The sequence below is a fragment of the Garra rufa genome, chromosome 2 (assembly GCF_049309525.1).
Source record: "Garra rufa chromosome 2, GarRuf1.0, whole genome shotgun sequence".
Taxonomy (NCBI): Eukaryota; Metazoa; Chordata; class Actinopteri; order Cypriniformes; family Cyprinidae; genus Garra; species Garra rufa.
The window spans coordinates 24,876,079-24,890,123 of NC_133362.1; the positions used below are offsets into that span (position 1 = coordinate 24,876,079).

Below are 14,045 nucleotides of genomic sequence, written 5' to 3' on the forward strand. Positions count from 1 at the left end.
ATGGAACGCAACATCGATAGTGTTATTTCTTTCGTTTTTCTTTTAAAACAGCTGTGATGCTAGAAAATAAAACACTTAGGCTCACACAAAAACACGCTCACTTTCAAGCGCTAATCAGTTTTAACTTCAAATATGTACAAACATGTACTTCTTACTTGAATAGTTCAATAAATGTCAAACTTTAGACATTCTATGGAAACTCTTAAAAATCATCAATCATTTTGATACTTGAACACAAATAACGTTTTATTAATATTTTATTATTAACATATTATTTTATTATAACATAATAATATATTTATATTGTTGTTTGTAAAAGAGTTTTTTTCATCGTTTGCTAGAGCCATTGTACATATCGGTGAACTACCGTCTAGTCTTCTCAGGCCACAGAAGAACAAACACGCGCCCTGGTCACATGGTAGTTTTTATGACGCAATTTTCCCGCCACTGTGTATTGTGCGCTGCTGAACTCTGGAGTGTGCTTGCTGTAGTACATGTCAAAGAAGTATTAGTTTTAAGTTGTGCTTGTTTCAAAGTCCTGCAGTAATGCCTACGGTTCACGACTGGATTAATAACCCATTGGGTGTTGTTGATGGGCTGTTTGGTAAGCAGTCAAAATACGTTTTTTTACTCACTGAGGAGCATGCGATCGTCATGACTTGCTACGCTTTGTAAATCAGTGGCCAGCTTAAAACCGCGAATAACCCGGTATAAACTACTTTTCTCAAATATAACTATGTTTTGTGTTCCTACAGCTCAGAGTAACTCCTGTCCAGACTGGGAGAAGAAAGTTGTGGAGTATTTCAAAGAGAAACTGAAACTAAACGACGCTCATACATGGGTATCTGTTAAAAGTCTTATCTCCTTTACAGTTTTAGTATATTGACACATGAATGTCTTTTATGAGGTGTTCTTGTAGAAATAAATGAAACTGCTCATGTTTAGGATAGAGCAAGTGCATTGTGTGCAGATATGAGGAGTGCTTTGTTTTGACAGATGACAATATCATACAATAAACCGGTTTTTTGTCATGAAAACTGACGTGGGTGTTATCTAGAATGTATTTGTACAGCTGTGCACATGGAGTTGTGATGATTGTCTTAATTATTAACTGGAAAATTATTGGTTTTAGTAAGAGTCCTCAAGCTCACCTGTCTAAATGTGTTGTCATTCTTTTTCTGCTTTCTTCAGGTTCCATCTTTGAATGATGTTCCCCTGCACTACCTGAAGCCTAATAGCCTTGTGAAATTTCGTTGCATGGTTCAGGATATGTTTGATCCTGAATTTTTCATGGGTGTTTATGAGACGAGTGATCCCACTTCTAACTCTAAAGTATGTACTTCTAAGTGTGTTTAATGGAAACACACTTGCCCAGTTATTGTTGATTGATTTTTTTTTTTTTTGTAAACACAATGACATGCATAACAAAAGCAGTTGGTTTTCCACCTTTAAGGTTTTTGGGATGAAAACCTGTTTGAATAATTTCTAAACTACTTCTTACAGCAGGTGAAATGTGGAAAATACAAAGATGTCACAGACGGAGGGGTGAGTAATTGTTTGCCCTGTAAACATGTAAATATACAGCACATACCAGTTTATTTATAGACTAGGTCTGGAGAAGATGTATCGTATTTATTTCATATCAAATCTTAGAGATGTGTTAAAAGCACATTTCTCTTATGTTCAAAACTAGGGTACAACTTTTTATGATGAAATAGAATTCATTAAAAATCACAATATGAAAACCAAACTAAAAGAAACAGATAAAACAGCAAATGTTTAACATTAATACTTTTCACACATTGCATAAACATGTTATGTTTGAAACATGTAAAATAAACATTTGAACATATGATCATGGACAACAAAACCAGTCATAAGGGTATTTTTTTTTAATATTTAGATTTATACATCATCTAAAACCTAATAATTAAGCTTTCTATTGATGTGTGGTTTGTTAGGATAGGACAGTATTTGGTTGAGATTCAAATATTTGAAAATCTGCATTCTGACGGTGCAAAAAAAAATCTAAATATTAAGAAAACTACCTTTTAAAGTTGTCCAAATGAAGTTCTTAGCAATGCATATTACTAATCAAAATTAAGTTTTGATATATTTACAAAATATCTTCATGGAACATGATCTTATTATCCTAATGATTTTTGGCATAAAAGAAAAATCGATAATTATGTTGGCTATTGCAACAAATATACCCCTACAACTTATGACTGGTTTTGTGGTACAGGCTCACATATAACTTAAAACTGTAACAAATATATTTTTTTAAATATGTATTTATTAATAAACTGAATATTATAAACATTATTGCTTTAAAACGTTTTCAAATAATGGCATCTGCCAAACGCATAAATGTAAATACCTTCACAGGGTAGCTGAGAAATTATCAAAACAAAATGCATCAAAAAAAGTTATGTTGGGTCTGTTCAGCTGTCTTTAACATTGACCCGCAAATTCATAATTGTAATTTGGGGTGGGTGATATGACCAAAACCTTATATCACGGTATGAGCAATTTTTAAAAGATTTTTGATACTATAGAATTTTAATAATTCTTGTCACATGTGTCAATATCACAAATGAGAAAGTCACAAAATTTGCAGAAGAACATTATTAATTTAAACCCAAGTTCAAAAATTGAAATGGGTCAGATTGACCTTGAACATAAGCTAAGGGTTAAGTCAGCGGTTCTCAATTCCAGTCTTCGCACCCCACCGCTCTGAATATTTTGTGTTTCACGTATCGCTTCAGACGTTTGTTCTATTCCAACGTTACTGCCCTTCGAAGTGGACATCACAGGATATTCCGCCATTATTCATTAGTTCGAAGCGAGTGTATATGTTCCATTTGAAGGTCATTAAAGCGTTCGAGACGTAAATTTAAAATGTATTTATTTACAGATGCATTTGTCACACTTCTCTAGTAAGTTTCATCTGTGTGTGAAGACGCTGCATGCGGTGGCGTAGCGCAAATATGTGAATGAATGTTTCAAAGTGTAGTAAACAGATTTTCCCAGCTCAGGGAGTAGGGAGCAATGAACACTGTGCAGGCACCATGTCAATCGGAACACAGTTCCTGCACGGAGTTCACTTCTAACGAGCTGGTTATTTGAATCAGGTGTGTTAATTGAGAACCGCTGGGTTAAGTAGACATAAGCAACTGGACTTTTTATCAGCAGGTGGACTTCAATTCAAGAAAGACAGTGACTTCAGAGAGACAGACCTTTTATTGTGTCCCCATCCCAGGAGAATCTCAATGGGTCAAAGAAATATCCTTTACATGGAGCCAGAAAATTTCAAATAAGCTTTCACAGCATATGATTGGAGATGTTCCTTGTTCTTATTGATCAGTATGGAAGTTAAGCTATCTTTAATGGCTCAGAACAGCTACGCAGGTACCAGTCAGGCACGAGTGGTGCCCTCAACGTCCTATGTCCCGAACAGACATAAGCGCAGCTATGAAGAGGACGATGAGATGGACACGCAGCCCCAACAGATGAAAGACAATAGTCAAGGTAAGAAGGAAAAATTAAGTTTATTAGTTTATAGGTCTATCATATGTTTAAGACTGAAAATTAGTTACATTTGTCTCAAACAGGAGCTCAGAGCTCTGCAGAGTCTCATGGAAACACTGAGCCGAAGCGTCAAGAGACAGAAGCTCCCAGCCACGATTCGTCTCCCTCACACTGCACATCCAGTCTGGACCTCAATTTCCCTTTGCCTGGAGAAAAGGGCCCAGCCTGTCTTGTTAAGGTTTAACTGTTCCTTCATCTTAAGCCATCATCTTGACACACTCTCAATTAAATATTTTCTTTTTTCCCCAGATTGTCATTTTTAATGCACACTTTCTAGACTAACACTATAATCAAGTTGTCTTGAACAGGCTCATGTTAACGTTGTAATTTGCTTGCAATAATATGATGGTTCGCTCCATTGGATTGTTCCCTGCCTACACAGACAACCATGTAACTCGGTCATCCTTTGTAATTGGCAGGTATATGAGGACTGGGACAGTTTCAAACTGAATGACATGTTGGAAGTATTTGGCATCCTCTCTGTGGACCCTGCCTTGAGCGTGATTGGAGATGAGAGGTAACCTGAGTGTCATTTTGGGATGGTTACAACTGCAATAAGGGGTTCTGTAAAGTTAAACTGTAATATATTGTTTGTTTCATGTCTTCAGAGAGGCGTCTTCACTGCTGGACCCCACAGACGGCATGGAGACTGTGGAGGAGCAAAGAGTTCACAGCCCGCCAGCATCCCTCGTACCACGACTGCATATGCTGTATGCCCAGCCTCTAGTGCACAACAACCCACTACTGCCCTCTAGTGCATCGGAGAATAACGGCGACCGTAAGACATCACTCTGACACTTACAGTTGAAGTCAAATGTTTACATTCACCTTGCAGAATCTGCAAAGTGTTGATTATTTAGCCAAAATAAGAGGAATTATACAAAATGCATGTTATTTTTTTTCCATTTCGTACTAACCTGAATAAGATATTTCACATAAAAGACCTTTGCATATAGTCCACAAGAAAAAATAAGTTGAATTTATAAAAATGACCCCGTTCAAAAGTTTACATACACTTGATTCTTAATACTGTGTTGTTACCCAGTTTATTGATAGTTGTTCATGAGTCCCTTGTTTGTCCTGAACAGTTAAACTGCCCGCTGTTCTTCAGAAAAATCCTTCAGGTCCCACAAACTCTTTGGTTTTTCAACATTTTTGTGTATTTGAACCCTTTCCAACAATGACTATATACTATACTATACTATTTTGAGATCTATCTTTTCACACTGAGGGCAACTGAGGGACTCATATGCAACTATTGCAGAAGGTTCAAACGCTCACTGATGCTCCAGAAGGAAACATGATGCATTAGCCAGTTTAAACTGGAAATAGCTGGTTTTAGCTGGTCACTCCAGCTAAGAAAGTAGCCAAAACCCCCCTAAAACTAGCCTGCTGATCAGCTAAGACCAGGCTGGATGACCAGTTTTTTTTTTCAGTCTCATTAAAATGTAGTTAAAGAAAGAAGTATATTATTTATTTAAATAGTAAATAATTATTAAAAAGCATTTTCAGTTTTGGTTGTCACCAAAGTGTGTCCAGAATTTTTTGTTTTCATTTCGGCACAGAATTTTCATTTTGTTTATTTTTTGTGTGTATTATTTATATTCTATTTTAATATTTAATACAATTTGTATCAGCCATTTTTATTTTATTTTTTTATTACATATTCGTTTTTAATTTTGTTCTTTTTTTTTTTCATTTCTTCAAAAACTTTATTTAAATTTGTGTAATTTTATTTAATTTTAGCATTGTTTCAGTAAATGTGACTATTAATAGATTTAGTTTTTTACATTAACATCACTGGTGTAAACACAGTTAAACAAAGCTGCTGCTGTTTATTATGTCATTAATATTAAACAAAAATATTAAGATTCAAATAAAAAATCACTGTTCTTAATTGCTTGTTTACTTGAACAAAAACCAATTTCTAATACATTTCTTGTTAAATATTAAAAATAAATAAAATTAAGTCATTGGATTGTTGTTGTTTTTTTTCTTGTAAAATTAAACTTTTTATTAGCAATGGCATCAACTATTGAAATTTTGTATTACGTCAGCCCTACTATTCTAACAGTTGTTGATGTATGTTTGTGTATGCCGTCTTCAGATTTAAGCAGTGCTCTTGGGGAACTGCCTTCAGTCCGAGCAGAGCTGCTCACCTACTTCACACATGTCCTGATGGGGGATTCACTCGCTGCAGAGTATCTTATTCTCCATCTCATCTCCAATGTGTACGTGTCTCATTTTCTTATTGAGTGGCTTTGTTGAATGTCTGAAGTTTGAGTAGAGTTGATGCCTTTTGATAACATTAGTCCCTGTTTAATTCATAGCTCAAATTTAAAGCATTAATATTTATTTTGTGGCATTGTGTGCAAAGTCCGATGCCACATGTTTTCCTCTTTAAAGAGAGTGACGTGTTTAATGCGCAAACACAATTCTCCATAGTCCTTTAAATTACACATCATAAAGTTTGCGCTGTTTTTATTGCAGATACAGCAGACGGGATGTACTTCCTTTAGGCAAATTCACCTTGAATCTCAGTGGCTGTCCTCACAGCTCTCCATACACTGAGCATCTCCACAAGGTCATCCAACAGCTTGTGCCATCTGTAAGTTAACCAAATTGTGCTTCAAGTTATACAGTCAAACCAAAATTGATTCAGGCACTTTCAACATTTCTCACATTATCAGTTTATTCGCTATAGTTTAGAAAATGGTAATAAAATATGACAAGAACTCTGTCAGAACAAATTCATCTTGATAATGTCCGATAACTTTGATAGAATGTTATATAATAGATTATAATCAACCAAAAATTCAGACAACTGTTAATATGACAATATTTGCACAACTCAGTACTTTGTTGACCAATTACACAGCAATGCTTAATCTTGTTCAGTATGTGGTGTAAAAAGGTCAGATTAGCAATTAAAGAAAAAAACACTTAAGCAAAACATGGTCAAGTCAAAGTGTCTGAAGAATGTTTGGTCTCATTGTTTTCAGTTTTTGGGTATAATATGTCACAGTTTACTTATTTTGCTATCCTCACTTATGTAAATTAACTATAGTGTCCTGCACCCACTAGTAAAACAAAAAATCAAAAATTATATCTGCTGTCTGAATAATTTTTGATTTGACTATATTTTAGGGATGCTCATTTCGGTTAATTTTCCTGACCGACAACCGCTGCTCGTTATCCGAACATTAACCGTTAACTGTTAAAATTAGAATAATAAATTTGTTTAAAATAAAAATAGAATGCACGAGTATCTGTGATGATACATTAAAAATACAAACAAATGTTTTATTTTAACGTGCAAACAGCAGCATACAGAGCAACAACAAAAACTGCATTCATATATACTCAAATTATCACGCATCAGCAGCGGTTCTGAGAACAGAGAAAATCAGAATGGAAAAAAAAGAATAATATAAATAGGCCTACACTAAATATGTATAAATTAAATAACTACCTAATTAAGATGACAAAACTAAAACACACTGAATCCTTCTAAGCGCTTTGAAGAACAGTACCGGTCTTATTCTTCTCGTCGGACATTAAAATATATAGCAGACCAGCCTGTACCTCAGTGTACCTACACGGCCGTAGCCAGCTATGAGGTCACCGGACCTCAGTCTTTTTTTATATTCAAAAATAAAATGTCAAGCTCTCTGAATGATTATTTAGCCATTTAAACCACCTCATATCACAAGAGTTTGCAATTCATGTTGCTACGAGAAGCTAACGCAGTGAACGGGGCTTGAGAGCGTGGGTGCAGCCTCTGTTTGTTGCCAGATCCACCTATTACACGTGTTTTTTGACTCGTTTTTCCAATTTAGTGTGACACTTTGGGACGTTTATAAAGTGGAAAGTTGAACGTTGGTGTTAGTGATATATTAATCTTATTTACAAAACACAAGCTTTGAACTTATTTCGGATATCTTTTTCTTTCTTTTTGTAATTGCTTGTTTTTCGTAGCAAAATCTGGCAACATTGTACAATCATTAAAAAAAGCTTATAGACAATCTGTAACTTAATTGCTGACAGGAAGATACCACAATCAGAAAGACAAATGCAGTGATCATCTTTAATATCTGAAAGAAATGCATAACACTATCAAAAACAATAGCATAATACAAATCTGTTTGTTACAGAATAAAATAGGCTGCTATGCCAAATAACGGTAACGTTACTGGCCAGCAGGAAGACGTCTCATGCTCTTTAGTTAACCTTAAGTCATCAAAAAACATCAATTAAAGCAGTGTTTCTCAACTGGTGGGTCGCAAAGACGTTTTGAGTGGGTGTCAAAGAAACAACAAACGTAATTCTGTTTTTTCTGACGCTAGGCCATATGAAGTACATTTGTGGGTGTTATTATAGCACAATTCTTAACACCTTACTTCGGACCTCACTAATTTTCAAACCCTGGTTACTGCCATGGTTTTTAACATGTCGACATGCTGTACAGATAGACTGGAACGCTGTCTGTTAACTCTTAGATCCGCGACAAAAACACATCACAAATCCTTTCAATTTGCGCTTCGGGTTTTTTCATCCACTGGTCATATGTGGAGAAACCTGTTTTCACAGCGTTCAATAGCCAATCACAGACATATCTGTAGATTCCATTATCGCAGTGGCCAATCGGAGGCGGCTATGTTACAATCCACTCACCACTCAAAGTGCCGGTTTCAGTTCTGCTGATTTTTACACGTCCGCGAACTCTCTCATTAAAACAAAGAAAGTGAAGACATGATATAAATAAGAGATTAATTGTACAGTGTAAAGGTTATTTAATTACTTTTTATTAACTCTGTGAGGTAGCGATTAACTACAGTAATGTATGAGTGACAGCTTTCCAGTGATTGTAAGGGGCGCGCACACTTTTTAGACTATAATTCAGAATTTGAATACATTTATTCACGGATCCATGCTTACTCTGCAAAATATGTCTGAACAGCCGCACTCGACACGCGCCCGTGAGTAAACATTATTTTTTTCTTTCACCATGCAGCAAACGTAAAAAAATAATAAATAAAAATCGAAAAAAATAATTAAACCGTTTAACTGATAGTAGTAATTGGTTAAAATTCTTACTGTCGGTTAACGGTTAAATGGTCAATATGAGCATCCCTACTATATGTGACCCTGGACCACAAAACCAGTCATAAGGTTAAATTTTACAAAACAAAAAGATGTATATCATATGAAAGCTCAATAAATAAGCTTTTTATTGATGTATGGTTTGTTAGGATAGGGCAATATTTGGCTGAGATACATCTATTTGAAAATCTGCAATCTGAGGGTGCAAATAAATCACCTTTAAAGTTGTCCAAATTAAGTACTTAACAATGCATATTACTAATCAAAAATTACATTTTGATATGTTTACAGTAGGAATTTTACAAAAAATCTTCATGGAACATGATCTTTACTTAATTTCCTAATGATTTTTGGCATAAAAGAAAAATCAATAATTTTGACCCATACAATGTATTTTTGGCTATTGCTACAAATATACCCCAGCGACTTAAGACTGGTTTTGTGGTCCAGGGTCACATATTTCTTTAATAGTAGTAGCTGCCATTACTACTACTTTGAAACCTGATTCCCCTTTCTTGCTAGTCATACCGGCTATGCATGAGCCTGCATAACATGAACAATCAAAAGATGGTGCCCCGGAAAGATTACACAGCCAACCGCCTGGTGAGTGGGACTCTTCAGCTGGCCAATAACACATCATTGTTTCTGGACGAGACACAGCTGGAGCAAGGCCAACTGGACGCCACAGGTGAGAGCACTGATTATAGCAGGGAAAAGTACTGTGCTGACTAGACTTACAGTAGGAGCCCAAAAGTCTGACACCACTTTAGCTACATTTACACGCAACCTTATAATCTATTTTTAATCATAGTCACTGCTCAGTCAGTCATCCTGTTAGTTCATCCAAAAATTTTAATTCTGTCATTCATTACTCATGTCGTACCAAACCGGCAAGACCTTTCTTCATCTTCAAAACGCAAATTAAGATATTATTGATGAAATCCAAGCTTTCTGACCCTGCATAGACAGCAACACAATGCACGTTCAAGACTCAGAAAGGTAGTAAGGACATTGTTAAAGTAGTCCATGTGACATCAATGGTTCAACCTTATTTTTATGAAGCTATGAGAATCATTTTTTTGGGGGCAAAGAAAACAAAATTAAAGTTACATTTTTTTACAGATAATTTACTCACTCCCTTGTCATCTAAGATGTTCATGTCTTTCTTTCTTCAGTTGTAAAGAAATTGTTTTTTGAGGAAGACATTTCAGGATTTCTCTCTATATAGCCTAGTGGACTTCTATGGTGCCCGAGAGTTTAAACTTCCAAAATGCCATTTAAATGCAGCTTCAAAGGGTCCTAAATGATCCCAGCTGAGGAAGAAGGTTCTTATCTAGCGAAACAATTGGTTATTTTCTTTTATTTCTTTCATTTTTATTTTCTTTGAAGTTGGAGGAGAAAATCAGATGGGAGTTTATCGACATACCCCAACTGTGTTGAACCGGAATACAGTGTACACGCAGAGCTAGTCAAGATGAGCATTTGAGGTTAAAAAGTGTATAAATGGTTACTTTCTTAAAAAAAAAAAAAAATGACAAATCGTTTCGCTAGATAAGACCTTTCTTCACGGGCTGGGATCGTTTAGAGCCTTTTGAAGCTGCATTTAAACTGCATTTTGGTAGTTCAAACTCACAGGCACCATAGAAGTCCACTATATGGAGAGGAACCCTGAAATGTTTTCCTCAAACATAATTTCTTTATGACTGAAGAAAGAAAGACATGAACATCTTGGATGACAATGGGGTGAGTAATTTTATCTGTAATTTTTTTTTTGTTTGTTTGTTCTGGAAGTGAACTTCTCCTTAACGACTTTATTCAACAGACTGTTTAATGCTGCTCAGAGGTTGCATGAATGCATTTACAGAGCAATTACAACTGTATATTGATACTTCAATGTTTTGATAAGGTGGGTCAGAGCAGGAATAATTGAATCTGGATTTTATGCGGCATCGTGAATTTTGAGCAGGCGTAGAGCAGTCTTGCCTTTACAATCGAGAGTCGCCATCAATAACCTTGACATTCTGTGTTAATATCAATGCACTTATCTAATCTCTATCAGAGACAGTTGCGTGCCTGAAGGAAGAGTAAACATCCTTTTCTGCAGTAGCAGGCATTTCCTTTCAGACCGTATTGCTTTGTGTTGTTCAGTCGTTGTATTTATCATAGAGACATGAAGCATTGTACTGTCTGTCCCGGGTGTAGGTGTGCGAAACATCACCGCGCTGGGGAACCTGATCTCCTGGCAGAAGGTTGATTACGACTTCAACTACCATCAGATGGAATTCCCCTGCAATATTAACGTGCTTATCGCATCTGAGGGCCGATCGCTCCTCCCGGTAAGAACATCAGCCCTGAGTCTCTTCAGTGTTTTATTATTAAATATTGCCCACATGTATTTGGCCGAATTAGAGAGCCTGGCATCTTAATTTCCAACAGGTGAAAATGACTTGGGTTGAATGCCTCTCTCATGGGAGTTGTTTCCATCGGGCAGTTGTAAAGACAGCCTAATATTTCCATCACAGTCCACAGGGTTGTCGTCAGCTCCCTGGCTGGGCTCTAATCGTGGCTCTGCTGTGATGCTAACAGCCTGTGGAATGTGCTGTGCTATTCCTGTACGTCAGCTCTCTCTAGTTGCCATGGCGGCGACTCTACCACAAGGACATTAGAGGGAGAGGCCAGGACAGGCCACTTATTTAATAGCACGAAGCTCAGAAACACAGTTTTTTAAAAAGGCACTGAAGGACTGTTAGGAGTAGTTTAATGACTCCTTAATGGCTTCTGACATTTCTACAAACGAGAACTTGAAATACCAGAGCTCAGTCATTTTAAAAACACATTAGGCACATTAGAAAATGCAGCTTTTAAATGACTCCTTGCTGAGATTTTCTTCTTTGCTTTCTTAGTCTGACTGTCAGGTTCACCTGCGGCCCACCCTGAACCCACCGAACCTGGAGGAGTACCTGTGTGCCGTGCAGGTGGCGCAGGTTTCATCTCAGCTGAACAAGTATCGCATCTATCTGAGCGTGGCACGTGCTCTGAACTACACGATTTCGGATGAGATCACAAAGGTCAGAAACTTCTCAAGGCATCTTTATATTTATAGTACTTTATACAGTAGAGATTGTTTTAAAGCAGCTTCACAGTAATAAGAAAACAACAGTTTTAATGTTTCAAAGTTCTTCAGCTGTGAAATGAATACAATTTCAGCTATAAAGTTGATCTAAAGAAGATTCCGCTCAAGTCAGTTCAGTGTGGAATTAATTTTGTTAGCAAAAACTGAGACGAAAAATGTTCGTTGACGAGACTAAAGTGTTTTCAGACAAAATATTATTGCGGACTGTTGTACCAGCCTCTACTATGTGAGCTTTCATTTCTTCTCTGTTAAAAAGATACCTTTTCTGACCTGTATTTTGCTTAAAATTTGTGATCTGGCAACCACGCTCACAGTATCGTTGACAAAAAAAGACGAGGCTAAAGTGTATTTTCAAAAATAAAAACTATACCAAAATGTATTTTTATTTTCGTCGAAAACAAAAACAGACAAAATTTTATTGCCGACTGTTGTACACACCTCTGCTACGTGAGCTTTCATGTGTGGTTGCCAGATATCAAGAATTCAAAATCCCCAAATCAAAGCTTCTCTGTTAAAAGGATACCCTTTCTGACCTGTATTTTGCTTAAAATTGGTGATCTGGCAACCATGCTTACAGTATTGTTGACGAAAAAAGACGAGGCTAAAGAGTATTTTCAAAAATTAAAACTATACCAAAATGTATTTTTATTTGTCAAAAAAAAAAATTGATAATATTACTGCTGACTGTTGTACACGCCTCTACTACGTGAGCTTTCATGTGTGCAGTTGCCAGATATCAAGAGTTCAAATCCCCAAATCAGAGCTTCTGTTAGAAGGATACATTTTCTCCCCCTTTTTTTCAATTTAAATAGACTGTAATAAATCATTTAGTTGACTAAAACTTGACTAAACAAAAACAGGACAAGGTTAACTAAATATGATAACTAAGTACATTTGAAAAAAAAAAGACTGCCAATATTAACACTAGTTCTGAAACAATTTGAATATGATTGTGTGTGATGAAATGTCTTACCTCATGCTTGGCGTTCCTGATCTGTAGGCAGTAGAAGAGGACTTTGTAGAGATGCGAAAAGATGACCCTCAGAGTATGTCTGGCGAAGACCTCCATAGGCTTCTGGTTGTTGCGAGGTGAGTTTTGAAATTCGCAACTAATTTCACAACTAATCTAGTCATGTTAACCATAAAATTAAATCCTAATTTGGATTCTGTTTCAGGTTGCTCTCATTAAGTCATGGGCAAAACACACTCTCCAGAGATGGCTGGATGAAAGCCAAGCAGCTAGAGGCCTTGAGAATAAGTCGAACACAGCAGCAGAAATGTATGAACGGAAATGAGCCTTAAAATATATTACTATTTACATATACTTCAACAGTTACCATACTTGTTTATATTTTGGATTAAAATGTAATGTTTTCATATGGCATATGACCTGTTGTACAGTTCTTTTTTTTTTTTTTTTTTTACTTCATTTTAAACATGGGAATACTTACAGACACTGATGAAGTAGATGTTCAACGTTTGCATTGTTAAATTTTGTTTTTGATACTTGCATTGTGCATTGTTTATATGTAGATGCAAACATGTGACAATGTATACATTACTTAGGCAAATATGTACACTTATGGCACAAGGGTATTAGGAAAAATAAAGTTTTGAGAACTTTGTATATAGTCTTAATGTTGAATAGCAGCACTTTATTTAGAGCTGTCACCATTCCTTAATCAAATCAAGTACTCAACTTTCAAAAATCCATGTAGAGTCACCATTTTCCAAGGCTGCATGATATAATAAACCTATTCACAAATGCTACGATTCAATTACTACTCAGAGATTGGCACCGTTCTCAGGAAATGCTTTTACATGTGTGGAGAGTCTCAAACTCCATCTCTGCACTGAGTGTTTTCACGAAGCGTCATCTTACAGCCATATTGGTGGTACTGAATGTAAAATGCCTATGAACCAAATGAAACTGAAAATGGTCAGTTATTGTCACGTTTTGGCCTGTACTAATCGGTTGGACTGGGAAAAACATTTGGCGTACTATAGACTGCCAAATGTTTTAACAAATAAAGGAGAAGAGTGCAAAAATTGTCTGAGAAACAAAACGCATTTGTGGTTGGCCAAACTGAACCAGGATTTCCCGAGCAAGAATCTTGAAACATTTGTGTTTGTTCTTATTTCCAGTCAGGTAGGTGAAATATTAGGCTAATATCTTAATACTGCTCATACGTATCTTTACCACCTATTAACTTTAGTT

General features: G+C 36.1%; 1 protein-coding gene across 2 annotated transcripts; it reads left to right on the forward strand.

The window, feature by feature from the left end:
* Window positions 1-464: 464 nt before the first annotated feature.
* Window positions 465-13,575, forward strand: mcmbp (minichromosome maintenance complex binding protein). 2 transcript variants are annotated; one of them, XM_073835020.1, is made up of 16 exons: window positions 465-604; window positions 756-841; window positions 1,192-1,332; window positions 1,504-1,545; window positions 3,193-3,285; window positions 3,402-3,531; window positions 3,615-3,769; window positions 4,011-4,108; window positions 4,200-4,369; window positions 5,699-5,822; window positions 6,082-6,199; window positions 9,217-9,382; window positions 10,897-11,030; window positions 11,598-11,762; window positions 12,828-12,916; window positions 13,003-13,575. In XM_073835020.1, the coding sequence occupies exons 1-16, from the start codon at window positions 547-549 to the stop codon at window positions 13,127-13,129; spliced, it is 1,896 nt and encodes a 631-aa protein (XP_073691121.1). In that variant the 5' UTR covers window positions 465-546; the 3' UTR covers window positions 13,130-13,575. The 2 variants fall into 2 exon arrangements, with proteins under 2 accessions (XP_073691121.1, XP_073691122.1); XM_073835021.1 differs by having other exon boundaries at window positions 3,196-3,285.
* Window positions 13,576-14,045: the final 470 nt, after the last annotated feature.